This window comes from Calidris pugnax, unplaced genomic scaffold, assembly GCF_001431845.1.
Source record: "Calidris pugnax isolate Ruff unplaced genomic scaffold, ASM143184v1 scaffold27, whole genome shotgun sequence".
Classification (NCBI taxonomy): domain Eukaryota; kingdom Metazoa; phylum Chordata; class Aves; order Charadriiformes; family Scolopacidae; genus Calidris; species Calidris pugnax.
In genome coordinates this window covers 17,876,163-17,903,516 of record NW_015090893.1, presented here as the reverse complement: position 1 = coordinate 17,903,516, position 27,354 = coordinate 17,876,163, and the positions used below count along the sequence as shown (strand labels likewise).

The window sequence follows — 27,354 nt, the reverse complement described above, 5'->3', positions numbered from 1 at the left end:
TAATGTATCTAAAAAGTTGTATGAAAATAAAAGCTGAGCATTGAGGATTAATTTAGTCAAGCCATATGGGAATTTTAAACTAAGTACAAATGAGAATTTAACAGTGATATTAAACACAGTTCAAGTTAGAACAAAACCAAAAGAAATACTCTTAAGTAGCGATATTACAATAAAATCTAAATAAACTTGGAAGAAGCTTTTAAAAGCTTTACCATACAGACAGAGTGAGATGCATACCCCAGAGAACCAAATAAGTAAAGAAAACCCACCAAATGAAAAAAAAAAAAAAAAAAAGAAGAAAAAAAGTGGAAGGGCTGCTTTCCCTTTTCATTTCCCTCTGAATTAAGATATGACTGATATTACAGCAGAAGTTAGAAGTATTGCAGGGTGTCAGCTGCACTGAGTGCCTGGGTGTGTGCTTCCAGCCTGCCATAGCCCCGAGACAGAGAAAAAGATGTCTTTAGCTTTGTTAAAGGTGTTCCAAACCCACTTGTTCCACTCCTATCTCATTTTGGTTTATCCTGAGATTTGTTTTCTGAAAAACGCTGGTCCTTATTTCAGTCAAAGCCCGCGGATGTGTGGCTGAGCTGTGGATAAGCCGGGAGAGCAGAGGGAGCTGTGTGGTTCAATGCAGTAATCGAAGCCCTGGTGGAAAAGGGTTGTGCAAAGGCAGTGGAGGGCAGGCTGGCGTGAAAGCTGAAGGCACTACCTGGGGTGTTATCGCAGCTCAGCTGGGGCACAGCAGCTTGCTGGGGCACAGTAATGCAAAACACGCTTTTGAGCAGACGGGAATAATTTTATTTCAAGCAGCAAAGAACGTCCTTATAACCTGGAAGCAAGGAGGAACGAGGGTGTGTAAATATAGGCTGTGTTTGGAGCTGGCTGGCTTTGCGATGTTTGGTATTCCCAGCCAGTAATCACCCCCGTTCCTCGGCAGTAAGCACTGCAGCTAGGCTTTCCTAGAAGACAGTTTACTGTAACAAAACCTCTCACCCCTTAATTTTCTAGGTGCTTTGTGAAGGCAAAGCTGAGCTAAAAGGCTACGACAGCCATCTTCACCGGGGTGATACTTCAGCTTTCTGGCATTTAGGACCTAGGAAATAATCCCACAGGTATGTTGTAAATGTGTATAGCAATTAATAACTGCTGGTTGTATTTTACAAGCAGAACACTATTCTACAGTTGTAAAATGCCATTGCTATGACACTAACAGACAAGAATTTTACTTCTTGCTTATGTCGTAATTCCTCGAGATTAATTTTTTTTTTTAATGTAGCTCTTCCCCATGCAGGAAGTACGAGCCCAGAGTATGACTATGTATTTCAGATACAGTAACAGCAGAGGGAGCATGATTTACCATTTAATATAAGAAGTTTTTCATTCTAGGTCTAAGTCAGGAATCCAGTCTGTTTATAATTTCCATGCTGCACTTATTGGCAAACTTCCAAAGAAGCAAGCTGTAAACACAGATATTTTTCCTATGACTAGTTCTGATTTTTGTGTATGGTTTTCTATATGTCTGAGAAATAAGAATGTGCAGGGGGCACATTTTAGGGTGATCTTAGAATAGAGTCAACCCACACACCTCTGAGATAATGTCTGATTTTAATTAAATTGCTGATATTAAATGAAAGAAACAGTTCACTGGTGGTAGACCATTTCTATGTATTAAAAAAACCCCTTCTTTCTGAACAGGAAGATTTTTTTTTTTATGCTGTACAGCATATGGAAGGTTATGTTAAGTATCATGATGCACCAAAATTATGGGCTTTGCACAGTAAAATGCAATCTAAATAAGCTCTAATGAGAAAAGAACATGGGATCTTGCTGTCCTGTCTCTGCTGACAGTGTGGGATTTAACTCTAGTCTGTTTCATACGGGGTGAGTTTGCAGGTGCTGCAGAGTAAGATGCAGGCAGATTTGCTGTGCATGAATTTTCTTGCCTGCTGGAATGCAGAAGAAATATTCTTTGCTATGGTTTGAAAAAAAAACCACCCCAAAACCACAACTGTTGGGAGCTAATCAAGACGCTTATAGTTTCTAAGGTTATTATAACAAAGGATAACAAGCCATTCTGTATTAGCAGAGATGCATGCAGTTTTGCAGGGATGTACTGTATCTTTGTTAATGCGTGCAAACAAACAGCTTTTCCTCCTTTTCTTTTGGCTTGCCTTGAAAAATACAAGGCAATCATGTTGTATTATTTGCTAGGCAATTATAATTGTTTTCAGATGCACGTTAGACCCTTTGGCAAGAAAGGTAGTGATGCTGGCACAAGCTGTTTTGAGCTGTATATCCAATATGTACTGGGGGAAGGAGCTGGGAAGCAGTTATTTGATAATGGAGAGAACTCACTTACGAGGAGGCACCTAATATTGAAAGGGAGCAATGCCTTTGGTGTCTCCTTGGGCATGCCTGAGGGCTAGTGTTTGTGGCAAGGTGACTAACTGCATGCTGCACTGGCAGCCTTGTGAATCCTGACATGAGGCTGAAGATCTGACAGTGTGGTCTGGGTGGGGCACTGGTGGGCATTTAAATCCAAAATTCTTTTGGTAAGAGGAGTGGCTGAGCGTTGGAGCATCTGAGTTTATGTGGATAATGAGTTTTGACCCTGAATTACTTGTTTCAAAGTCTTCAGCCAATGGCGAAGGCTTGCTTTCTTAGGATAAAATTAATGTGTTTCCTTAGGATTTAATAATTGTAAAATAGTTTTATAGGTGCCATCATATGCAGGCATCTCCTGGGTAATGTCAGGCTAATCTGCAAGACATGAAATACTGCTATGAGCTGGATGATTTCTATAGCTGCTTTTCTTACAGAGGTATTGGAAGAAGCTCTTCCTTGGCAACATCCTGAAAATCTGTTTACAGTTCAGCCCATCTTTTTGGCTCTAAAGTATATAAGCAATCTCACAGGTTTTTTGGTAATGTTTTCCACTTAAATATAATTAGTTCTATCTGCAGCCATCAATACTGATAGCAAGTTGCTGCCTGCTTTTGAAGCTCCATTGTCTGAGGAGGGGAAAGGGGCTGAAGGCAGCTACGTGGTCATTTAGGTGCTTCTTGCCATGTCTGCAAGCAATAAAACAGTGGGTGGGAGGCACTGGCATCTGGAGAAGCCCCAAGCAAACCTGTCTCATCCAAGAGTCCAACCTCAAATTGCCATTTAGGGATGGACCATTCTTCAGAGCCTGGCATGTGGGCCTCAGCTGTGTGTGTGCCAGGAACCCATCTGTGGCCTGAGCTGCCTTTGAAGTAGTGATTTGCTTGTTGGATTTCACCATAGTATTTTAAATTTAGATACATGCAGAAGCCGTTATTTCAGCAGTGATTTTCCAGGTGTCTTTAATAGCATAGACAAGCACAGATGAGGAGACAGGCTGTGTAACCCTTATTTGTGTCATCAGCTTGTAAGCTGTTGCATTGTGATGGTTCAGAAAACGTATGTACCATTCAGAAAATGGTACATTATCAGATGTTGACAGTATCTGGTTATGATACTTTGTCTCACAAACGTTGTTCCCCTGTAGCAAAGTGTGGGTTGGTAAGAACGGAACCAAATCAGTGAACTGTAACCTACCTTAATTGCTTGGAAAAAATAACCATTGTTGTATGCTTTGGAAAAAAAACAAACAAAAACCAAAACCCAAACCAAAACACCACCACCCTGGAAGAAATAAACAGAAAACTAGATCAGTTAGGAGTAATTAAAATTTGCCTTGAAGGAAACACGGCTGCAGAGGGTGTCTGATGACCTAAGGTACTGACAGAGCAGTGATTTCTGCTGTGATTTGTGCTCAGAATTGGTAACATTCTGAAGCAGTGAGCTGGCAGTCTGCTGACCAGTGATGATAGGCAGGTTTTTGACTGTAATTCTGTATGGATCAATAAAGTAATGCACACTTGCTGCTCTCCTTTCACTTTTCATTGATCTGTTACACCTGTTCTAGCTGTTATCCGACTGCATTGCTATCTTGGAGTGGCTGTGAGGTAATGGCACCTGAAGTGGATTGGAGACTGAAACATGGACTTAGAAAGCAATGCCTTAACAGGGGCTGAAATTAACCCTGTGAAACCTTTTTCCCCCCACCTTGTCTTTGGGAAAAGAGGGGACTTAGAAAGCAATGCCTTAACAGGGGCTCAAATTAACCCTGTGAAACCTTTTTTCCCCCCACCTTGTCTTTGGGAAGAGAGATGACTTGGCTGGTAGCAGTTTGGAGCAGCTAAATCACCCCCCGGTTCCATACCTCTTCTGGAGAAGCCCGATAGCAAAGGAAGTCCATCACATCTATATGGGGGACTGGAACAGCGCTGTGGGGTTTTATTTCTGGAGTTTGTGTGGTCAAAAGGAGAGTTCCCAGTACAGCAAGAGTCACACTCTGGCCCGATTTGCCATAATAAGCACCAATAAAGGTCATGACTTCTTTAAATTACACAGACTGGTCTTATGTTGATTCCACGTAGTTTAATTCTTCTGCATGAGATGTCTGGGCAAATTTGGAGCCTGGATGAAGGACTTGCTTTTGTTAGTCCCTGTTTTTAGTTAGGCTGTCAGGCAACCAGAGGGTTTCTTCTGAGAACACCCTTATCTGGGAATGAAAACTGACATCACAAGCAAATGATCAGCCACCAGGCAACTGAAAATGCAAGTTGCACTATCCTGTGTGCTATTGCTATTACTTTTTTTAAAAAAAAAAAACAACTGAAGAATTCAAATCAAGTTCCCTTATACAGCATTGTGTCAGCTGAATGGCACTTGCTGAGGCTCTTTTGTGAGGTGGAGAGAGGAGTTCATGTTTTTAGGGCCTCTAGCTTCAGCACACACGTGTAGATGTGCTGCCTTCTGTCTAAAGGAAGGCTCTGTGAGGATCAGGTTCTTGTTCTGTGTGATACAAAGGAGACTGCAGCTTATCAGTTTGATCAGAAGTGGGAGCCCTAAAGGGACTGAATGAATAATAGGTATTTGTTTCCTCTTCTGACCTGAAAAAAGTCCTTCCTTTGGCTTCTGTGGGAGCTGGCTTGAATCCCCCGTGAGTGGAAATGAAATTCAGAGTGGGTGAGAAACTGATAATCTTGATAGATGTGCAAGTAATGTTTCCTTTATAAGTCAGGTCTGTGTTTTTGTGTCTTCTTGATTAAGAATTTTTAGAAAGACTGAATTCTTTATTAAATAACCTAACTTGTAGAGAGAAATTCCATCCTGGTCTATTTTGTCTAGAAGAACATTTTTCCTTCTGCCAGCACTCTCTGAAGTCTGACAGCACTCTTTCCAGTGGGAGCAATGATTCATTGAGGTCTTACACTCCTAAAGAAGTGTTTGTACAATATCCATTTGGTTGGCTGGCTTGGGCACATTTAAGTGAAGGAAAGGAGCAAAGCATTAAGTATCTCTTGCTGTATGCTGAAAAGTTCTAGCTCTATCAGTGTTGGTGGAACAGCTGCTTGCTACAGTGAGAACAGTCCCCCAAGGGTGGCAGTTGTGTAAGTGCTCATCTGTGAGGAACATGTGCCCTCAGGATCTCTGTGCTGATGTGGTTTGATGTAGCCTCATGAGCCTGGGCACTGTGCTTCTTCCCTGGGCTGTTTTAGGACCCTGGCTCAGGGCAGGGTCAACAGCCTGCTGGGACTTCTGTGTGGAGGGCTCTTCTAGCCCAAGGCTGAACTGAGCCCAGTGGCTCTGCTCAAACCTTCTCAGTCTGTTGCAGAGGAATGCCATTATTCTCACTTAAATAAAAGGAAATCTTAAATTCACCTGTCCAGTGTGATGTCTTCTCCATTTGAAGATGCTGTTGAAAAAAAGCCAGGAGCGTAGGCAGTATTTGTCCTACACAGGCTTCTTATCTGGCATTTCTATGCAACTAAGTTCTTCCATTCTCTGTTTGAATAAAACTCATTATAAACATTAGTCTCAAATTAGTTATTGAGGTAGGAGGTGTTAATGTCCCTTTTGGCTCTCTTACCCTCTTTGTTAGCAGATGGTTTAGCTGTGGTGGGGTGGGCATGTATACGTGTGTGTACGCACACATGCTCCTGCTTTCCAAGAGTGTGGTTATAACATCATGCTCAGCCTCCTGTAACTCCTTATTTGTGCTCTAACAGCTGTGAAAAGGACGTGTACAAACAATTGGAGAACCCTGCAGCCAGGTGTCCTGCTCGTTCAAGCAAGGGCTGATTTCTCTGTTTACTGAGGTTTCTGTTTATTGACTCAATAAGTCTGAGTAGGATGGCAAAGCTGTTAAAGATCTGCTCTGAAGACAAGCTGCTAGCTGGAGTAAGTGTTCTTCTTGGCAGATGTCCCCAGCCATGAGAGAACATGGTGGGGAGGTGCAGGGCGGAGAATGTAGTTGTGTTGTTTTAACTGGAAAATTCCCTTGTAATTGTTTTGCCAGGCTTTTGTGTAGTGCATCCAAAAAACCACTCTGTGAGACGACGACAGACTATGCAGATGGACAGCTGTGGCTTAATATAACCAAATTAATGCACTTCCCAAGTGCTCTAGACTTGCTGTGCTTTCTGCTACATCACTTATTGCGGCTTTTAGTGTTGGCAGACCTCTGCATGGTACTATTCATTCAGCTTTACTCAATTCTCAGATTACCCATGTACTAGTTCTGAACTAACTTAAACAAGCAGTTTGGGAATATGCGGTTTGCAGGGGGGGTGAGAAACAGAAGAGGGAAAGGAGAAGACTTATTATGATGCTGCAAGACATTTTCCTGCTTACTCACACTTGCAAACTGTTGTGGTAAATGTTTCTGATTCCTCATGTGGTCTTTTAAAGCAATCAAAAGAATAATTGTAAAACAATTGTCTTGCCGTGTGATAATACATAGCAGAGAATGGAGCTATTTCTGATGTTCTTGGTGATGGCAATGTCAGTGACAGTGTGTTTGCTGTTAAAGTCCCTGGCACTGGTGAGCTCAACTGAGGGTGAGGTTTAAAAAACCCAGCAGGAAAGGGTGGTATCTACCTTCCACCTTCTGTCTCGTGTTGTGCTGGCAGATATGTGGAGCCCAAGAGAACAATGAGCTAGAGTTGTTCCAGAATTACCTTATTTTAATACCTTCCTACTTGCTGCATTGATTGAAATTTTAGGATATTCCATGTGTTTTCCCTTCTCCCCTCTATCTCCCTTTCTCATCAGATGTGAGTGATTCCATTTTGCCCCAAACAGCTGCACTCTGTTTACTGCGTTTGGGGTAAGAGCAGGTTGCATGTGGTCATTTCCAGCCACCAATTTACCCAGTTACAATGGGTAGGGGAAAAAAAGAATAGTTGCATCTTGGATTGAAGTGAAGAGTTGTCATCTTCCTTTTGACACTGTCCCTGGGTGTTGTGAGAGCTCAGTGTTTGCTGAGTAGCAGTGCTCATACGTGAGGGCTGACGGCAGTGGCTGTTCCTGATCGGTGACCAGGCAGCTCTGGAGCGAGCTGTGGGCTCATCCAAGTGCAGTGCAGACTCATAAATTCCCTGGAAGAGGCAGGTCCTGGCCATCAGATCTACCAAGAGGATTACAGCTCCCAGGAGGCTCTTCTGTATGGACCTTGCATCCCTTAGTTCTCTTGTCTGCTCAGAGTGGCTTTCCCATCCATGGCCTCGGTGGGTTGTGCTCTTAGGAATAGTAATAGTCTGCTTTCAGTCTCCATCTCAAGGGGCTGGGTTTTGAAGCTGGCACAGCCTTTGAAATACAGAAGTCACAAGGGCTATGCCCAGAGGCCAATATGCTGAGATGATGCATCTTGAATAAGCAGAGTTGGAAATTTCACTTTCAACTTTTCCAGCCATGGCTGCCACTTCCATGCTACTAAATGCTATATTTCTCTATTTGGCTTTTGTGCTGTTTATCTTTCTAGACAGCTTTTACATAACTGAGTTCCACAGCATGTTACAAGTCTGACCATTTAATTTAGACTTTTATTATTATTGGACTACAGTACAACTCTGTATATTCTCCTGTTTTTCAGCCATAATTGTGCGTGATGTGGAAGGCATCGAGCTGCCCTTGCAGAAGATCTTGTTCTTGCTGTCACTGGACAAATACTGTTTCCATTGCTTCTGTCATGTGGGCTTTCCATGGACTGCAGTGTCTTCCATGTAAATCCCAAAAAGTATACCAGAGAGCATTTGAGACACTTAAGTAACAGCTCCTGTGGTTAAAGAGGACTTTTGTCAAGCTTTACTGATTAGAATTCAATCTTTCAAGGACAAATCACTTTCATGAGGGTGAAATGACTGAAGATGAAGATTAATGCCTTGGGGTGTTCTTTTGTCGAGCTTTACTGATTAGAATTCAGTCTTTCAAGGACATAAATCACTTTCATGAGGGTGAAATGACTGTGGATGAAGATTAATGCCTTGGTGTTATTTTTTTCTCACAAATAGTTAATAATTTTTACTCCTTCTCTTCCTTTTAATTTGTTACAGATTTGAGCTATCTGGGAAGATGAAGCCCTTGCTGCAGTTGATGTTCTTCACCTGTATTTTCTTGATCAGACACGCAGAAGCGGAGTTCTTCACCTCCATAGGTATGGAGAGAACTAATGTGTGATGATGTGACGTAGTTAATGCGATTCCCAAAACTGTTAAAAGTTTGCAGTTGAAGCATATGGCTTCTCTGGGGACTGTCAATAAAGTAAGACAGCTCCTATGTTATAGGAACTTACATTAAAAGGCTTAGTCCTGAATTTATAATTTATGAAAAGAATTTAAGTGATAAATACATGAAATATTTTCTTTCACAGAACCTGAAATCTTCTGTCTTCTCAGAAAGCTGGAGTTAGGTGTCAAAAGGAAAAATTAATATCCCCCTTATAGTCCTGAATTTATAATTTATGAAAAGAATTTAAGTGATAAATACATGAAATATTTTCTTTCACAGAACCTGAAATCTTCTGTCTTCTCAGAAAGCTGGAGTTAGGTGTCAGAAGGAAAAATTAATATCCCCCTTACGTTTTGTGTGTTTTGTAAGACCTGAGTAAATTCTGAAGAACTCACATTGTTATAAAATCTGAAAATAAATTTATTTTTATGACAACTTAATTCTTGTGATCTAATAGCTGTGATACAACAACGTATGATTGTGGTAGAACCTAAAAATAAGCACAAACTGAGCTGTCTCCTATGACTTGGTCTACTGTTTTCCTGTGGAATAGTGTGGGGAATTTACCCCCATAATAGAGACTGATTAACTCCAACTGGCTGTTCTCCAGAGTGTGCTCTGCGTGGAGCTATTTCTGAATGGCAGAGCTCAAAACTCCCCGTGGTTTGTTTTGCACCACTGTGTGGAACCACTCAGGCAGAGCAAGGCAGGGAGGTGTTTCACTGCCAATCCCCAGCACGTGCTCTGGAACTGGCTAAACTGCATTTTATTACATCCACCTTATTTGGTTCTCTTTTCCTAATTTAAGTAGCTTTTTGTACAAAGATACTGTAAAGGATCACCTTTTCTTTACACTTACCTATTCCTGAACCCTTCCTAACTCTGAAAATAGCCCGGCCTGCTGACTTCCATCTGCTTAATCATGCCTCATTAATAGCTACTTTGGAATGCTGAAACTAAAGCTGTGGCTGCATTTATAAATCTCATCCGGTCTTTCAGTGTTGGGTCTTTGAAGAGCAGGGTTTGTCATAGCAATTAGGATTGATGTGCTGGCAATTTCCACTAATGCTAATCAGCAGAGAGAGTGTGTGTGTGTCTATAAACATTAGTCTGAAATTCCTCTTACTTAACGTTAGGTTGTGTTTCCACAGTTACCCGTATTGAAAAGCTGTAATTTTAAGTGATGCCAGTAGTTAGGCTAAGAATTTATTAGTGTGACCTAATCTGAATCCATATGTAGAGCAGATGCTTTGGCAACTACTTGGATCTTTTGTTGCTTTGACCCAATAGCTGTATTAATGTCAAACCTTTCTTTTCATTGTCTTGCATACAATTGTAAAACTAAAAGTAATTTGGAGGCAGTGGAAGGGCCACAGCAAAGCTGCAGGAGCCATTGAAGTTGGCATTTTAAAAGCCCCTTGAAGCATTTGAATGCCAGACCTTCGTGTATGTGGTTTACAGGCATTAAAGTGCATACCCTTCATTTGTCTGTTCTTTGTGGTGGTTTTAATTGCCCCGGAGCATCTAAGGTCTGTCTCCTGTGCTGTTGGAGATGGTTACTCCTGTAGGTCTGATTAACATTTGCTCATACTCTGTTTTTTAGGTCAAATGACAGACCTGATTTATGCGGAGAAAGACTTGGTACAGTCTTTAAAGGAATATATCCGAGCTGAAGAGAACAAGCTCTCTCAGATTAAAAGGTAGGGGGAGAGGTCAGTGTGATGAAGGGTGACAAAATGGCTCATCTGTGTTCAGTGACACAACACCTCTTTGTCACCACTCTTTGCTGCTAGATCTTGTTAGTATTTCCTCAGCTGACCAGCAGTGCAGTCCAGGTGACTGCCAGCGCTGCCTCTGAAGTGTCAGAGGGTTTCCACTCTGAAAATCAAAGCTTATGGTCTAGTTTCCATAAAGCTAAAAAGTTCTTGGGGTTTTATTTATGCTTGGTTTTTTTACTAAGATAGATAAGTGACGCTCCCAGTGATTGTGTGCTCTATCTTGTTATTTTCTGAAGTGCAGCATGCTGAAAATTGATGGCCAAGACTCATTGCAAGCGAGATGCTTGCCCACCGTAGTAAGGTTTAAAATAGTAAGCAGGGAAGCAAATTTCTTTTAAAAGAAAGACTAATTAAAAAAATCAGTTGTACTTCACTTTATCCATGTGAAGCTGAAAGCTTGAAAGCTGGCTATGATGGCAAAAGCAGCAAGAAATTGATTCTAGCTGTGTAATTAGGATGATTTAAGAAGGAAGACGTGTTCATCAATTGGTCTGCGACTGAGGAGTACACTTCTCGTTCCAGCTGGGCTGAAAAAATGGATGTACTGACGAGCAAATCCACCTCTGATCCAGAGGGGTACCTGGCACATCCTGTCAATGCGTATAAGCTGGTGAAGCGTTTAAATACTGACTGGCTGGAATTGGAAAACCTGGTTCTTCAGGATACAACAAATGGTAAGGAGTTCCAGGGGAGAAGGTGTTGGTAGGAGGTGGCCCCACAACACAGTTGTTTATCCTCCCTGTGTTCTGGAAAGCTGCAAACTCAGCTGTGGTTAAAATATCACTGCCAAGTTTGTTTGAAACTTAAACTAATGACTGGCCTCTTGTTTATTGGTTACCCAAATGGGTGAAACTTGCTACTGAAACACATCTGTCAGGACTCAAAGATCTGCATTTTGTTCAGCTCGTGCTGCTTGGGGCAAAGAATGGGATATACTGAAGTGGTCAACTCTGGTGGCAACTGTTGGTTCGCACTTGGTCTTGAGCTTTATGTTCCTCTTACATAGAATCTCCTTTCCCAGTCTGCCACGTCTCTTGGCAGTCATTGGTTTTTGACTGTGTGGGTCAGTAGATGAGACTTAAAAATCAAAATATGAGAACCCATCCTGAATTGATGAAGGAATTTGTATCAGCCCCAGCATGTAACAGTTGGCAGGTGTCGTACTCAGTCTGTTGATAACAGGATAATGTACAATCCTTCTATATCAAATGTTTCCACTACTAATCTTTGCTTTCGCATCCTGTTGTCAAAGCCTGAATTTGCTTCCATAACTTGCTTTTTTAAAATGCAGGTTTATTTTTACTGGACTCCTTGAAAGTCAGGGAGAAGAGGCTATGTTTTTCAGGCAGAACATTGCATGTTTTCCGTTTCTACTCTGCAGATGCTAAAGTTTTGGTACTTAGAAGTTTTTTCCAGCCAAGATTTTTATTGCCTTTTGGAATAGTCATCTTAGATGGAAATAAAATATTTGATTCTATTGAGTACTTCTGTCAATAATTCTTTTTCTAAAGGCTTCCTTTTCCAGTTCTGCTTGTTGCATGATTAGAAATGGCTGGGTGGTTTTCCTTCAGTTGATTTCCCCCACTTCTGCCCAAACAACCTCCCGTACAGCCTTGATACATTTATGCAGTGCATTTAATTTTGTTTCTAAATGTTGCCTGGTTTTACCTGTCAGGTTTAAAGGCTTCTTACTGACTAAGGTCCTTCCCCTACTTAGGGGATCCTGGATGAGTGTCTCTGTCCCTTGAGCTGAGATTTGAAAAGCTCTCATGGCTTTACAGGTTGGAATTTACAGATTTTACAGAGTTTGAAATTGTCTTTGACTGTGATCCACGGTTTTCTCTGGATATTGCAAGAGAACTGACAAAAGCTATTCTGTTTTCGTGTTAGAAGGAGATATTACAGGAAAATTAAGATCGTTAGATTCACATTGTACTTCAGTGACTGTGTGGCACAAGAAAACAGGGGGGTTTGTTTATTTATCCTTTATTTCTTGCTCGTGAGCTGTATTTCTTAAAAGGAGACAGAAAATATTTTTGTAACTTTAGAGCCTAATAGGAGGCTTTAAACCTGGATTATTTGAATCTCAATTCCCAAAAGAAAGAAAATGTTTCATCTTCTGTGTTAATCTGGTACTGATATTTATGCAAACTCTGGAAGTAACATCTTTCCCTTTTACTCCCAAGGCTTTATTGCAAATCTGACAATTCAACGTCAGTTTTTCCCAACTGAAGAAGATGAGACAGGAGCTGCGAAGGCTCTGATGCGCCTGCAGGACACGTACAAACTGGATCCTGAAACTCTCTCTCGAGGAAACTTACCAGGTAAGTGCACACAGGCCTCCTCTACTTAAAAAGGAAGGAAGTGGTAATATCCTTAAACTCTCTCCAAAAGTCCTTTTTCAGGAGTGAGGAAGAACCACGGTGCTGAAAGTCCACGCCATTCAGATGCTTGAGGAAGTATCTACTTCAGCACATTGAGAGCAGCCTTGAGCTTAGTCCCACCTGAGCCAAGGTGCCGTGGTCTGCAGTGACCAGCTTGAGTAGCAGTTTTTAAAATTAGAATTACTTTGAAAGAAAATGTTGTTTTTTATAATAGCACTTTCTTGTGATGCTTACTGTGTAAGCAAATACTGTGAGTGCTACCTGTCCCCAATACCTTGTGAACCGAGGGAAGGAGCTTGCTCTGTAATTCATTCCTCTGATGGCTCTTACAAAGCTGGGCTCTGTTCTTGTTTGCTTATGGCTCTCCAGTGAGGCTCTGGTTGAATCACTTTGCTCCTGTTCTCTCTCTGAAATGGAGACTAACGGTTTTTGCCACAGAGAGATGTTTTGGGATGCTTCAGTCTTTTGGAAGCTGAGTCCTGATAAATCTTTGTTGCTGCTGCATATGAGAGACTTACAGAAAGAGGTTATGGTTGCTAGTAATGCACTATTTACGAACTGAATAGGCATCATTAGAGTGTGGGTAGATGAGTTGACAAAACAGGTTTAGTTATTATATGTAGGTTATTAACAGTGAACTTAAAATTAAGTTCTTATCTGTGCATCTGCTGAGCAAGAGCAACCGGAAATCAGTGCACAGCGGCAGTCAAATGGATACCCAGTTTGTCTAAATAACAATCAGCTTGCTTATGCACAAATACACATCTCCAAGAAAGAGTGAACAAGCTAATTCTGCATATAGTCAGGCTTCCCTGGTCATCTAACAGTCTGAACTTGGAGGTTCAGTAAAATCTGTTAAGCTATTAGTCTGCTCTGCCTACGACAGGAAACACAACAGCTTAACACTGTAATTTCTATGTTAAGCTTCTCTTGGTTTCCGAAGGAAATAACACCACAGAATGTAATCTTTAGAATGTAGTCTTTAGTTCTGAAGGTGATCAATTGAACACAGAACCTGAAATATTGTCAAAGTGTTGTCTTTTAGAAGCCTTTTTGGATGATAAAAGCATGTATTTGTAGATATTCCTCAATTCTGTGTATTTGAATTCAAAGGTGCTTCTGTGTGGATTGCTTAAAGTTGTCTTTTTGTTTTTAGGAACAAAATACAGATCCTCTTTGACAGTAGGCGACTGCTTTGGTATGGGGAAGACCGCTTACAACGATGGAGACTACTATCACACAGTACTCTGGATGGAACAAGCCTTAAAACAACATGATGAGGGGGAGGATACAACAGTCAGCAAAGTGGAGATCCTAGACTATCTCAGCTATGCTGTTTTCCAGTTTGGGGACTTACACAGAGCCATGGAGCTGACCAGGCGTCTGATATCCCTTGGTAAGAACAAAAAACCTGCTATTTGAGTGCTGGAGAGTGTTGCCAGCAACAGAGCCAAGAGCAGTCGTGGCCCATCCATATTGGTGAGCTGACTGGAAGGATAATCCTGCCAGATGACTTGTAATAAACATAAGTCCTGGAAAAAAAAACAACCCTACCAGTCTACTTATACATAAAGTATCTTTAACAAGCTGTCTTATAGCCCATGCTGTTATTATTCCAAGACCAAATGTGTGTCTTGCTGCACCCGTGTCATTTGCTTCAGTGTACTGAGATGTATTTGGTCCTGGTTAAAGCCTGGGTTGACTTAGACAGCGCTGGATCTTCTGTAAAGTCTGACTGACTACACGTATTCCCCTTCACTCCTCAGTACAAATACTCTTTGCCAGAATAACACTTTGCCTGAGATCTTAAAGTATTTATTTCTGAATATTCAGAACAGATTGAGTTTCTTCAACCTTCCTTTTATTTCTGGTCTGTTTCTAGCTTTCTCTTGAGTAAGCAAATAAGCATTGCTTCCTATACAGCTTTGCCTAGTTCCTGCATTGGAAAGGTTTATCCTCTCTAATTAACATCTAATGTGTTATGTATTTGTATGTTTTTTCAATCAGCTGTTCTTAATTTAGATGTTAGCTGCATCCTGGGAGTGGGTGAAGCCTTTCTGTTGAAAAATCTGTACCAGTCTAATTTCTGCAGACACAGGAATTCATAGATTAAAATTGACAAGGATATGAATATGTATTGGATCTAGCTCCCCGGCAATAATAGGGTTTAGCACTGATAGCAGAATGCAAATCCTTATCAGCACCAAACAGTGGAACAGACTTGGCAGTCCCTTCTGGGAGCAGCAGCTTCCTCTGCCCTGGGCTCAACTTCCTTATCTGGCCATTATTAGCCCATGCTCTAATGAGTGGTTACTTCTCTGGCCTTCTGGGTTAGTTAAATAAGATAAACACAATAACCTTGGGAGGGTCACACGGGAAAGAAGCTGTTCTAGGTGTCCAGAAACACTTTGTGGTGAACAAGGAATTGTTCCTTCTTAATTAAGGGAGGACCTTTACCATTTGCTTAGTGGTGCTAAAGATCGATTGATGATGTTACTAGATCTTGCACCCATTTTTAGAAAGGGTAGAAAGGAGGACCCTGGGAGCTACTGACTTGTCATCCTCACCTCTGTCTTGCACCCATTTTTAAAAAAGGTAGAAAGGAAGACTCTGGGAGCTACTGACTTGTTAGTCAGTAGCTCTAAGGCACATGGAGGACATGGAGGTGATTGGAGACAGCCAGCATGGCTTCACCAAGGGCAAGTCCTGCCTGACCATCCTGGTGGCCTTCTGTGATGGAATGACAAGGGAAGAGCTACAGATGTTGAGAGAAAAGGAGGGATGTGAAGACAAACTCCTACTTCTTTATTTCCCTGAAATACAAGTTTTATCATAGGTCCTTCCAGAAATGATTCTTTCACAGATTGTGCCTGTCTTCCCTCTGCAAAGACAGAAACTTCCCAGTGCTGGTTTTCGGTGCCAATGCCTTTGGTTACCTGATAATGCTTTAGGAAGGGGAGAATTATTGCTGTGTCTTGATACAAAGACTTGTTTGTATTAACAGTTCCTGAGATTGCCTAAATCACTGGTTCTGTCTGTCTTTCTCTCAATGCAGACAGCACTCATGAGAGAGCAGGCAGCAATCTGCGGTACTTTGAGAAGTTGCTGGAGAAGGAGAGAGAGGAGAAGGAGAAAGAGAGCTCAGTGAACAAGAGCATGAGGACGACAGAACCAGTGGTGCAAAGCGGTGCCTACGAGAGGCCTCTTGACTACTTGCCCGAGCGTGACATCTATGAGGCCCTTTGCAGAGGTGAAGGGGTAAAAATGGTAAGAGAAAGGCAAGACTTTCCCAACTCTGTTGCCTTTGCGTAAGGGTGATCGAGCTTGCTGGGAGGTGTTAAATTTTGCATTCTGTGAAGCTGTTTTTTTAAGAAAAAAATGATGCCTAGTTCTGCCCAGGCTGAGATTTCTACCGTATGTCTTGGCCTCTCTATCTTTAGCTATTAATCCCAGACAGAAAAAAGCTCTGAACTGTACCTCTTAAAGGTTGTTGAAAACTGATTCTCCTCAATCAGTTCAGTTGCTGGCTGTCCTGAGATACCAGGAGGCTTTTTCCACTGAGATCTGGTTGTGCTTTTCCTCCCCTTTTACATCTTAAAGGCTTGTCCCTCTGGGGTGACTGTAATGGAGACTGTAACCAGTCTCCGTTACCTCTCAACAAATGTGGCTTTAATTCTCAGTGCAGGGAAAGGAATCCATTTACTTCATCTGCATAGTCTTAATTATAAGAACCAGGATTTCTACAGCTGGCTGTTTGTGTAGTTATTTCCTTAATCTGTAACCTATTATAGTTTAACTCTGCTGAAGGTTAGTGTTTCAAATGTTGCTCAGTGGTATCTTGAGTGACATACGTTGGGTTTTTTATTTGCAGTAAATTGCAGAATCCCTCATGATTACCTCTTAAATCTGCCAGTCAGCTGATGACTTTTCCAGTGCGTGTGGAGAGAAGCCCACTTTGGTTTTTGTCTTGCCTGTTTTAAGTTCATGGAAAACGTTTGAGCAAACAATGTTTTGTTTGGCGTTTTGTTTCAGACACCTCGAAGACAGAAAAGGCTGTTTTGTAGGTACCATGATGGAAACAGAAACCCTCACCTGCTCATAGCTCCCTTTAAGGAAGAAGATGAATGGGATAGCCCTCATATTGTACGATACTATGATGTCATGTCTGATGAAGAAATTGAGAAGATTAAACAACTAGCTAAGCCAAGGGTAGGCTTCCCCTCTTCATTTCACTAATGACTGCTAATTCCATGCTTTAATCTCTGTTAGCAAAGACTTTGTAAGATCTGGTTTCATACTACAGATGATACACTGCAGCTGTGAGCCTAAGGGGAACAATTTTGAAATTCCCTGCTGATGTAGGACCATAGAGCCCAGGCTGCTCTGACCCTTGTTTTAAGCAATACCTCCACACAAAAAAGCAGTTCCCTAATGTAATTAGTAATGACCTCTTCTGATTTTTCTAGAGGTGGAAGTTCCTGTCTGTTTCCTTTCTGGTAAAAAAAAAAAATAAAATGTGGCAGTGTGAGATCAGTAGTAGATGCTACACCTTCATTTACTGTCAGGTCTGATAAGCATCTAAAACTAAACTCTTCCATTTTTATAGATGAATGGTTCATTCTAGCACTCTTCTAGCTACTAAAATTCCAGTCAAGAATTACTTTTCTGTATGTATTTCTAAATGTAAGCTTAAATAGTTAGAAACAGATTGAGAAACTGATGCTTCCTAAGACCATTAATAATTTGGAATGTTTGTGGAGCTGGACTTCTGTGACTACAAGCCAGCTATGGGAGTGTTGGCAGAACACTCCTGTCTCAGTGAGGACTCTCACCTCCATAAATGGAGGCTTTTTCCTATTACATCATACTGTAAAACTTCAAGAGCTTCAGATAAAATGGAAACATTCAAATAGAGCATATCACTTAACCTATTTTATCAAATTAAGCACATTCTAAATAAGACTTATTTTTTTTGTTTGGTTTTTCCCTTTTTGTTCAGAGTTTTATGGAAAGTCTTAAGTCTCACTCACTGAATTTTGTTTATATTACTAATGTCAGGGGAATTCTTCATATAAGCTATGTACTGTAGAACTGGGATCAGTCCATGTAAGAGTAGGCAAATACTGTAGTCTTAAGATTCAGATGAAAGTTTTCAACTAAAAAAAAAACCAACCCTACCAACCATTTTCTTATAATTTATTTTTTCCAAATCAGGCTATAGCTCAGCTGCAGGACTGGCTTTAAATTCTGCAGCACTACTGAAATAATGGAAAATGCAAGTCCTGTGATGAGATGGCCCTTAATAAATATATCTTAGTTTCGGTCAGGAAATTTCAGTTTGTAATCATGAGAGCTTTCAGACAGAACTCTGAAGTAGTGTGTTAGTTTTGGGCACAGAAAGATGAGCACTTTCTTTGTTCTAAAATGCATTTGTGAGAAATTTCTACTTTTGGGTCCAAGGACTTTAACATTATCTGCCATTTACACTTGCCAATATTTTTTTGGGTTTTTTTGTAGAGAAACAGCTACTCTCAAACACGTACAGATATGTTGTATTCAAGTTGGGTTTTCGTGCTTGTTTTGCAAAATGCAATTGCTTTTACTCCAGTTCCAAAAAGTAGTTCCAACTTTTCAGGCAATACATCAGAGCTGACTGGGAAGGGTCAAGAAAATTCTTAACTTTATTAGTGTGGATAGCACTGGGACAGGTCTCCAGGAAAACATGAGAACTTTATTCCCAAAATTCTGGGTTTTACCTGCAGTGCAGCCATCCCTGAAGAGGCGAAAATAGGGCATGGAGGGGGACACTTGAATATATTTGAACTTGGTGCTGTAGGTTTTCAGTAATACAGAATTTCAGAGGGAAAGCCAAGGGAGTGCATGCTAAACTAAACACAGATTCTAAGAGGAAGGCTGGATGAAGCTTCTGACTGATCCAGTCTGTTATGATTCTTCAAAGCCCAGAAAATGCCTTTTATAATGCTGCTTGAGGCCTCACATTTATCAGTGGAATGTACCAAGCAAGTTATAGATTGTATGTCTTGAATAAAGAAGTCTGCCTATCAGAAAGAGGAGATATGGAATAACACAAATGCAGTCAGGCTTATTTTAGTTCTGATTTATTTAGATCAAATGCTAGGGGCAGAAATCAAGCGAGCATATACAAGCTTGAAAATGGCAGCAGAATGACACGTTTGGGAAGCTAAATTATATCCCCAAAGCTATGCTTCGTTGTACAAGTGAAGAACAACATTCAGTCAGCCTGGCTCTTCTGTTATGATTTATACTGGAGAAATCTGGAATAAAATAACAATGAGTCAGAATTGCAGGAACAGCGATGCCAAGAACTCTTGTGTAGGGACAAGACAGCTGACATGGATTGTGAACCTGGCTGGAGACTTACTTGAGGAAAAATGAGAGAAATAATGACTGCATACTCCGAAGAAAATGCAAATAGAAAGGCTTTCTGTGACCTATAATTAAGTGGAAGGAAGGAGACATGATTTAAAGTGTCTGTGGTTTGCAGGAGTTAAATTTAAATGTGGTCTGAGTTTACGGTCAAAGAAAGGAGTGTCCCAGTTCTTGTTCTCAGCTGCAAGTATAAAACCAAAGGGACCTGTTGTGTGTTGTTAACTGTACTCTGTTGCTTTGGCACCACAGCAAATCTGACTGGTTTTGCCAAATTCCACATTTTCCCTACAGATACGGTGGTGGAGCCTAACGGTGATGATGCATTACTCACTGTAAAATGTATAGTGAGGGTTACCTTCAGAATGGAGTAACATTATCTCAAACTATCCCTGTGAATTAGAAGTTCTGAGCCATCTTCCAACTGGAAAATCGGAGCTCTGTGATGTTGAGAGTTGCCCTCAGGAGTTTTCTACCATTGTGGATTTGCCTGCCCCATAATTTCATAATTTGTAACTCATTCTGTAAATGTTCTTACTTGTTGTTTTTCATCTAAGAATGAGGTTGGGTTTTTTACAGTCCACATAAGGAGCAGGCTGATTAAATTTATGGAGTATCCAGTGATTCTCTCTTTGCCAAGAACTTGTGCTTCATATGTTGTTAACTTTTGTTATTGTTCCCTCTTGCTGATATTGACTCCAGCTGTTTAAAAAAATACCTTCAAAACCTGTTCAGTCCTTCTGGATTTAATGAATATCATGGCTTGTGCAGTCAGTCAAATTCTTTTTCCAGGATCAAATGCAGGTGATGGATTGCACCTGTGTTTCTGCACTACTGTTTTAGCATGAAATCAGAACAAAGTCGAGATTGGAGCTATAACTTTCGTCCAGTGATATATTGAAGTTGGAAAAATCAGGTGTTGATTTTGGTTACGATGAGAGAAATTTTTTTCTAACCTATAGCTGATGTGTTTTTTTCCCCCTTGGGATTTTTTTTTTTTGATACAGCTGGCACGAGCCACAGTACGAGATCCCAAAACCGGTGTCCTTACAGTTGCCAGCTACAGGGTATCAAAAAGGTAAGCACAGAGGAGAGTTTAGCTTTAAGGTTTTTGTGCTTAACACCTGGAAAATTGAACTGCTTTGCGTGTAGCAAAAGCTTGCACAACAAATGCATGGTAAACGGCTCTTTTAGCCATCTGACAGAGGGCAGGAGACTCCTTCTGTCTTGGGAAATGGGTCATTGTGGCTGGTATTCCAAAATAACCATGTTTCAATCCTTCCCTTATTCCAGCTCATGGTTGGAGGAAGATGATGATCCTGTTGTGGCGAAGGTGAATCAACGAATGCAGCAGATCACGGGGTTAACAGTGAAAACAGCCGAACTGTTGCAGGTTGGTACATCTGTCTGGTCAGGTTGCTTCCTTGGAAAATTAGCTGCTGGTCGGGGTGGTCTGATGTTTCTGCAGATGTAAAGTAAGCAAAGTGGTGCTTTTCAGCCTTCTGTGTTCCTGGATAGATAGACATATGTATGTAACAAAACATACATGTGTGACACAGTCTAATTCTAGGCTGTGGATCTCCTAGTTTGGCCACACGTGCTACAGAAATACACACACTTGGCTTCCTCCTCTTCAGAGGAGGTAAAACTTGCTGCTAATTCATGTTAAACAGGCTCTTGTAGTGATAAGAGGAGTGCTGCCATTGAAATGTGTCTGGTACTGAGAAATGCCCTCAGTGAAACCCTTACACTAGGAAAGGGAAAGAGCACTTAAGTTGTTTCTCATCCACATATCTCATTTCTGGCAATCTAAAGAGAGATTTAATGTGCTGTAGATAACAATCTTGCCGCAAAGTGCTGTTTCTCAAAGCATGTTTTGAGTCTCTGAGGGCAAAAGTTATCTTCTGCAGAAGTCACCTGCAGTTCAGTGGATGTTTGTTTCCTCCTTCCATGCTGTAGGTTGCCAACTATGGGATGGGAGGACAGTATGAGCCACACTTTGATTTTTCTAGGGTAAGTTCACACTTCTGATTATTTCTTGGTGGGGAGAGGGGAACAGGTTGTTTTGCGAGAAAACTGTTGAAACTGCTTTCTTTTAAAACACTTGATGTATAGCCCTGTTGCATGGATGGATTGTGACTTTGGAAAAGCCTTTGCACTGCCCTCTCTGATGCTAGAAGTTCAAGAGAACAGTAAACAAATCTGACTGCCTGCTTATCTTTGTCACCTTGGTTCCTTGCACAGTATAGAGACACTGAAAGATACTCATGCAGCACTTGAATATGCTCTTTCCATTACTTTATTAGCAAACTGAAGTCTGCAAGCCCTTGGTTGTGACTCTCTGTTGTTCCATTTGGCTTCTGAATTCAGCACTTTGCGGGAGCTGGCTGAGCAGATGTCCCTTTGCTTCCTTCCAAAAAAAGTGGCCATTATGGAAATTTTTATGGTTCCTACAGCCCTTCTGGCAAAGCCCTTGGCGTGGGGGCAGCTGTAGGGTGTGAGGAATGTTTGTTGGGTCTGTATTGAGGAGGGCAGTGCTACAGGGAGCAGAACCTGCAGCTGGTGGGTGCTGGGTCCCCACGAGGCACTAGAGGGCTCTACCCGGCAGAAAACAGCTCTGGTTTGCTGCAAATGGGAAGAAAAGAGGGACAGGTTCTTAATTGTTACCATAAGACAGTTTAGGAACATGCTAATCATACTAAAGAGCTATGGTGACCGGTAATTTCAACTGTAAAATCCATCTGATGCCTTGGTTTCCAGTAGAAACTAAATTCAGGCTGTAGCAGTGGTTTTACCTGGTAGAAGGGGTTGCTGTAGCCAGAGCACAACCCAATTACTGAGTGTGGAATTGAAGCCACTCTACTTAGCACTGTTTCAAAAAAATAAAAAAAAAATCCTGTACTTCAGCAGTGTGAAACCTCACATTCATTAGCTTTGGCCTGGTGAGAGAATTTTCCTGTTAACTTTAAGGCTGCTTCGTTTCCTGAGTCAAGCAGATGCTCTTAAATTCTCTTCGAAGCCTTTGAACTCCAGGACCTCAGCCATCAAATTGGCCGGGGTGGACTTTGCTTTTGGATAAGGCAGCTGGGGCAGAGCTCCACGTGGAACGTAGCCCTGGCTGTGGTCCTCAGCTGAGACAAGGCAATGGCAGAATGTGCCGTGGGTCTGGCCTGGTCCTGCAGGCTCTCTGTGCAGCACAGACCTCAGGATTGAAATACTGTTGGAGTTCAGAAATGCACGGCTGGACCTGGGTTTGGCAGCAGTGGCAGAACCCAGGGAATGCCCTCTATCTCAGTGCTTTTATGTTGGCTCTTTTAGATTGAATTTGCATATGCAGATGTAAGAGTCTTTTTTTTTTTTTTTTTTTTTTTCCATGAACCCACTTGAGGAAAGACCTTTTATTTCTTGAAATATACTTCAAGTATATTGTACTATAACATCTCAGATGGTGTCAGTGGTTTTCCTTGTTGTTTGTTTTCTCTAATACTGATTTCTTCTTTTCTTTAAATGTTAAAAATTAATGGGTTTGTGTACAGGAGTGCACCTTAATGTCTCCTGGCTGAAATTACTTCCTGACTATCAGCAATGTAAATAAACTTTTAATTGCATTTTTTTGAAGGGAGGAGAGACACACTGGTATTCTAGATGTTCTTTCTGCTTCTAAACTGACACCAATGCGATCTCATACTTCAACAAATGAAACTCAAAAATGTTTCCTACAGAATAAAGGCAGCTTGATGTTTTTGATGTGGTCCTTAGTCCTAAAAAGGCAACCACCTGAAAATTCATTAATGCTGTTCTGCAATATTCCTTTCTCATGACAGAATTTCTTTGAAACACTACTACATTTTTGAGAATCTAGTGTGTTATCTAAAACCCACGGAAGATGAGTTTTTTCGTATTCATCTCAGTTGGTGACTTTGGATCAGTGTTGAGTACAGTAATGGCCTGTTGTTAACTTTGCTTGGATAAATCTGTGTCACAGGCCCTGAGAACATCACTTCTACTCTGCCCTAAGAATTGCTTTGGTGCTACTTCTCCTTACAGCATCCGAGAGCTACGTGCATGCAGTTATGGCTGCAATTTGTAATGGCTTCAGCCGTGTCAATTATCCCCTTTCTATCCCGACTCTTTAAACTGGGCTTGAGGATCTCTCTGCAGAGCTACACGTGTGTCACTCTAGTGCGAGCCCGTGTGGAATCTGGGTTAAAGTTGTTGTCTGTTACAGCGACCCTTTGACAGCACACTCAAATCGGAAGGAAATAGGCTAGCGACGTTTCTTAACTATGTAAGTACCTCTGTTTGTCTGCTGTCTGTGAGCTTGAAGTTTGCAGTTACTCTCATTTAATTTTATAGAAAGATGAGCCAGATGCTTTCAAGCGGTTAGGGACTGGAAATCGTGTGGCCACTTTTTTAAACTATGTAAGTATGATGATCCTTGCATTGAGTGTAACTTTAGCAGCATCTTGTTTACAGCTTGTGCAGTTGGTTATTTGTTAGAGATTCCCTGGCATCTGGAAGTAGGGATTTCATTATTTGTGCAGCATCAGGTGCTGTCCCATCTGAGTTGATAGAATTCTGGTGGTGTTTAACCTCAGAGCAGAAAATTTGAATATCGGGCCCAGCTTCCCCTTTTGGCCGCTCTACTGTGAAATCTTTCACTTTGTTGAATTCCTGTTGGTGGGAGAGGAGAATTTGGCTTATTTCTCAAAGATGAGTTCCCAGGGATTCCTGATGTGCTGCACTGTTTGAGAACCTGACTATGGGCTTTTTATTGTGAGACAGTCACGTTCTTCCACCCTGGTTTGACAGCACTTGATGCTGTGGTCTGTCAGCCTCCATTTTCAGCTGTTTGTCAAGGCTGGAGAGACTCTGGCATCGCTGTCGCTTCAGCGAATGGAGGAGACATAGCTAATAAACTCGGTGCAACTGGGTTACAAATGCAGTATTAAAAAGATTCATTAATTGCATGGATTCATTATACAGCCTACAGACCATGTACACTGGAATCATAAGCAGAATTGCCACTGATACTGGCAGCCGAACGTTTTCACGGTGGTCTTCCCAAAACGTTTTATCTATCAAACTATACCTACTATATCAGTAATTAGATTGCCTAATCTATTATATCTAACTTCTGAGTGATACATCTTCAGACTTTAAAATTCTCTGATAAAATATTTATGGGTGAGCTGGCATTTTGAGTGTGAAATGCAGCTCAAAACAGAACCAGAAATGCTTTCAACTTGATATGGCGGGGGAGAAGATAATCTCCGAAACTGGAATTGGAATAAGATAAGTAGCTGTGAAATAGTCTGCTGCTGAAAGGTTTTAATTTTAAATTATCTCTGTCTGGATTTTGTATGCTTCTCAGACTTTTGAGCAAAACTTGATTTAGAGTGATATTTTCTGCCAGTTGTACATGGTCAAAGGTGATTTACCCTTGCGTGTCCCGTGTAGAACGTATCATACACGTACCAACACCCTTACTAAAAGAGTGGTTGTGTTGCTAAGACGTAGGTATTAACTTGCAAAGTCACATGCACGTGCTTTCTAGTTGGAAGGGGCAAAAACCTGCGCACCTGTGGCATCTTATGCCCTTTTATTGTAGGTACCGAGCAGGAGGACACCAGAGGGGTAATAACATCCGCTTTAAACAGAAATCCAAGTTACAATAGAGAATGTGGGGACTTGGGGAGTGGATTTATAGTAGTTCTGCTATTTAAATTTGGTGGGAGCTGGACCTGACCCATTTGTTTCTTTTAATTAGAATCTGATCAAAACCTCACCGGAATCAGTGGAAAGATTGCTGTTTTTAATGGGAGTGTTTCCAGGATCTTTGGGTTTTGCATCAAGTCTAGAATTCAGAGTGAATCCATCATTACTGATGAATTCAATAGGGTTAAATTCATTCCAGTGTAGAAGGGCAAAGCATAAAGATTCATGCTTTTCTTTAGAGTCCCGTGGCTGTTTGTATTGCAGCTTGAGATGCGTAAAGCCCTTGAAGTGGTGTAACGTCACTGGGGAACAGCGCAGAAACAGGGCAGAGAGTGAGGTTTTCTCTTCTTGTAGAGTTTTTGAAGTGGTTGACCAAGATGCATAAACCAAATTGTGTTCCAAAGACATGGTTTCAATTTATGAGGAAACCTGTGGTTTAACAGACACTTGTTTTCCTAATTGGGTCATAAAGTGGAATGAAATTCTTGAAGCTGCCTTATTCAAGTCCTCTCCCTTGTTCTATGGTACGAGCTTATTAATGCTGCAGGTCCACAGCTCCCTATGGCTGATTGTTCAGCACTTCATCCAGATATATATCATCTGTTGTGCAAACAAAAGCCCTCAGCTGAAATAAAAGCCTTCGATAGCAGGTACTGTGACCTGTGCAGTTCGTGCTGCTTGAGGTGCCTCCCTTCCTCATCAGGCCCTCTTGTAGAGGTGCAAGTAGAAATCTCTCTCTAGTGGGGGCTTGGGGCACTTTATGGGACTGAATGTACAAAAACCATTGTAAATAGACAGTTTGTGGACTTTTTTTTTTTTCTCAGATGAGTGATGTAGAAGCTGGAGGAGCTACAGTTTTCCCCGATTTTGGGGCAGCAATATGGCCCAAGAAGGTAAAGTCTACTCATCTCTACTCTGGACGTGGCTGAATTAATAAAGTGGGACTAAAGGGGTTTTTTTATGTGCTATGAGTGGTGGCCTATGTTAAAGTGTTCCATAAAAGCCTGTAGCTGAATTCATAGGCACTTCCTCCCCACCGCCCTTACTGTAATGTGAGTAATTATATTGACTAATTTCTGACTAATCAAGATCTGATTTCACTTTTCAGGGAACAGCAGTGTTTTGGTACAACCTCTTCAGAAGTGGCGAGGGTGATTATAGAACGAGGCACGCAGCTTGCCCAGTACTAGTAGGGTGTAAATGGGGTAAGTAATGCTCCTTTAGGAACAAAACCTGAAGGAAAAGTTATGTGTATGCAAAGCTGATAATATACTGAACCCTTAAAATGGCATTTAATAACCTCAGTGTTGCCCGTTTAATTATTGGAGTCATTTGGTGGTAATGAAAACTTCCACCATCAGTATCGTGTAGTATTAAGCAGCTACTTTGTTCAGCTGTAACTTTTTTAATGAATTTTTGTGACAATGACATCACAAAGTGTGTAAGAATGTCACTGGGCTTGAGCAGTGTGTCAGGATCAGGATGACTTGAATTCTCATTTGACTAGAATCGGGTCTGTTCCTACAAAGCCTTGTGCGTGGTTTTAACTGTAAAAGGAGGAGAGCTCCCTGTGAAGTAAATGTGTCTGGAGATTGGGAATTTCTGCCAACTGCTGAAAGCTTCTCAAGCTTCATGTCATCCACTCCTCTGCCCACCTCCCCCAGCCTCCAAGGTATTCCCCTGCAGTGCCAAAGCTAGAAATGATACCAGACCCAGAATACGCCGCTCTGTTACCGTTGGTCCCAGAATTGTGCAATTGGAAAGATCCTTTTTTCCCCAATCTTTTGAATCTTCCTGTGTCTTTCCTGTTGGATGAGTAGAGGAGGATAAGTGGGGATCCTTAGACTGAGAGATGAGATTTGACGTGAAGTACCGATCTGTGTTGTGGTGATACACGCACTGGGTATGTGGTAGTAACTAATTTCATGTCCTTGTTCCACAGTTTCAAACAAATGGTTTCATGAAAGAGGAAACGAGTTCTTAAGACCTTGTGGGAGAACAGAGGTTGACTGAAACCCGACCTGCAAGCTTTTGCTTCTCTGTCTCCTTTTCTACAGATGGTTCTTCCTGTTCATTTCTAAGAAATGATCCATCTTTCTCTCCAAGAGTCCTGGCACTTTACCCAAAAAAAGGATGACAAAATATGTAACACCTGTAAAAGAAAGTAAATGGCATTATACACATATTTGTGTTTCAGTTGATGTTATTTCCATGTCCCCCCCACCCCACCATCATCATTTCACCTGCCTCCCCCCCTCCCAGCTTTCTCTGTACTGGTGGTGCAAACAGTGCTGTGGGCGATTCGGTGTGTTTGGGTGCCTGGTCTTGTGCCTTTCGTACCTCAGAAGATTTAGATGTTAAATATTTCTTTGAACCAAAGGAATTTTTTTTTAAAAGTTTTGTGTACATGTTGATTTTATTGTATTTCTATGGACCACAAGTTTTGAAACAAAAATAAATGTTCTTTC

At 41.4% G+C, this 27,354-nt stretch overlaps 1 protein-coding gene across 5 annotated transcripts in view; it reads left to right on the top strand.

The window, feature by feature from the left end:
• P4HA2 (prolyl 4-hydroxylase, alpha polypeptide II) overlaps positions 1-27,354 on the top strand; it is a 27,904-nt gene extending 550 nt beyond the window's left edge. Inside the window, exons 2-17 of one of the 5 annotated variants that reach the window (XM_014948262.1) lie at positions 1,009-1,112; positions 8,424-8,524; positions 10,202-10,298; positions 10,899-11,050; positions 12,563-12,700; positions 13,917-14,156; positions 15,816-16,027; positions 16,793-16,969; positions 20,176-20,246; positions 20,462-20,561; positions 21,128-21,181; positions 23,397-23,456; positions 23,525-23,590; positions 25,711-25,779; positions 25,995-26,091; positions 26,829-27,069. In XM_014948262.1, the coding sequence (XP_014803748.1) occupies positions 8,443-8,524; positions 10,202-10,298; positions 10,899-11,050; positions 12,563-12,700; positions 13,917-14,156; positions 15,816-16,027; positions 16,793-16,969; positions 20,176-20,246; positions 20,462-20,561; positions 21,128-21,181; positions 23,397-23,456; positions 23,525-23,590; positions 25,711-25,779; positions 25,995-26,091; positions 26,829-26,899 (1,686 nt within the window). In that variant the 5' untranslated portion in view covers positions 1,009-1,112; positions 8,424-8,442 and the 3' untranslated portion in view covers positions 26,900-27,069. Of the gene's footprint in view, positions 1-1,008; positions 1,113-8,423; positions 8,525-10,201; positions 10,299-10,898; positions 11,051-12,562; positions 12,701-13,916; positions 14,157-15,815; positions 16,028-16,792; positions 16,970-20,175; positions 20,247-20,461; positions 20,562-21,127; positions 21,182-23,396; positions 23,457-23,524; positions 23,591-24,779; positions 24,806-25,710; positions 25,780-25,994; positions 26,092-26,828 lie in introns of those variants that run through there. The other 4 variants (XR_001412730.1, XM_014948260.1, XM_014948259.1 and 1 more) reach the window with 4 other exon arrangements.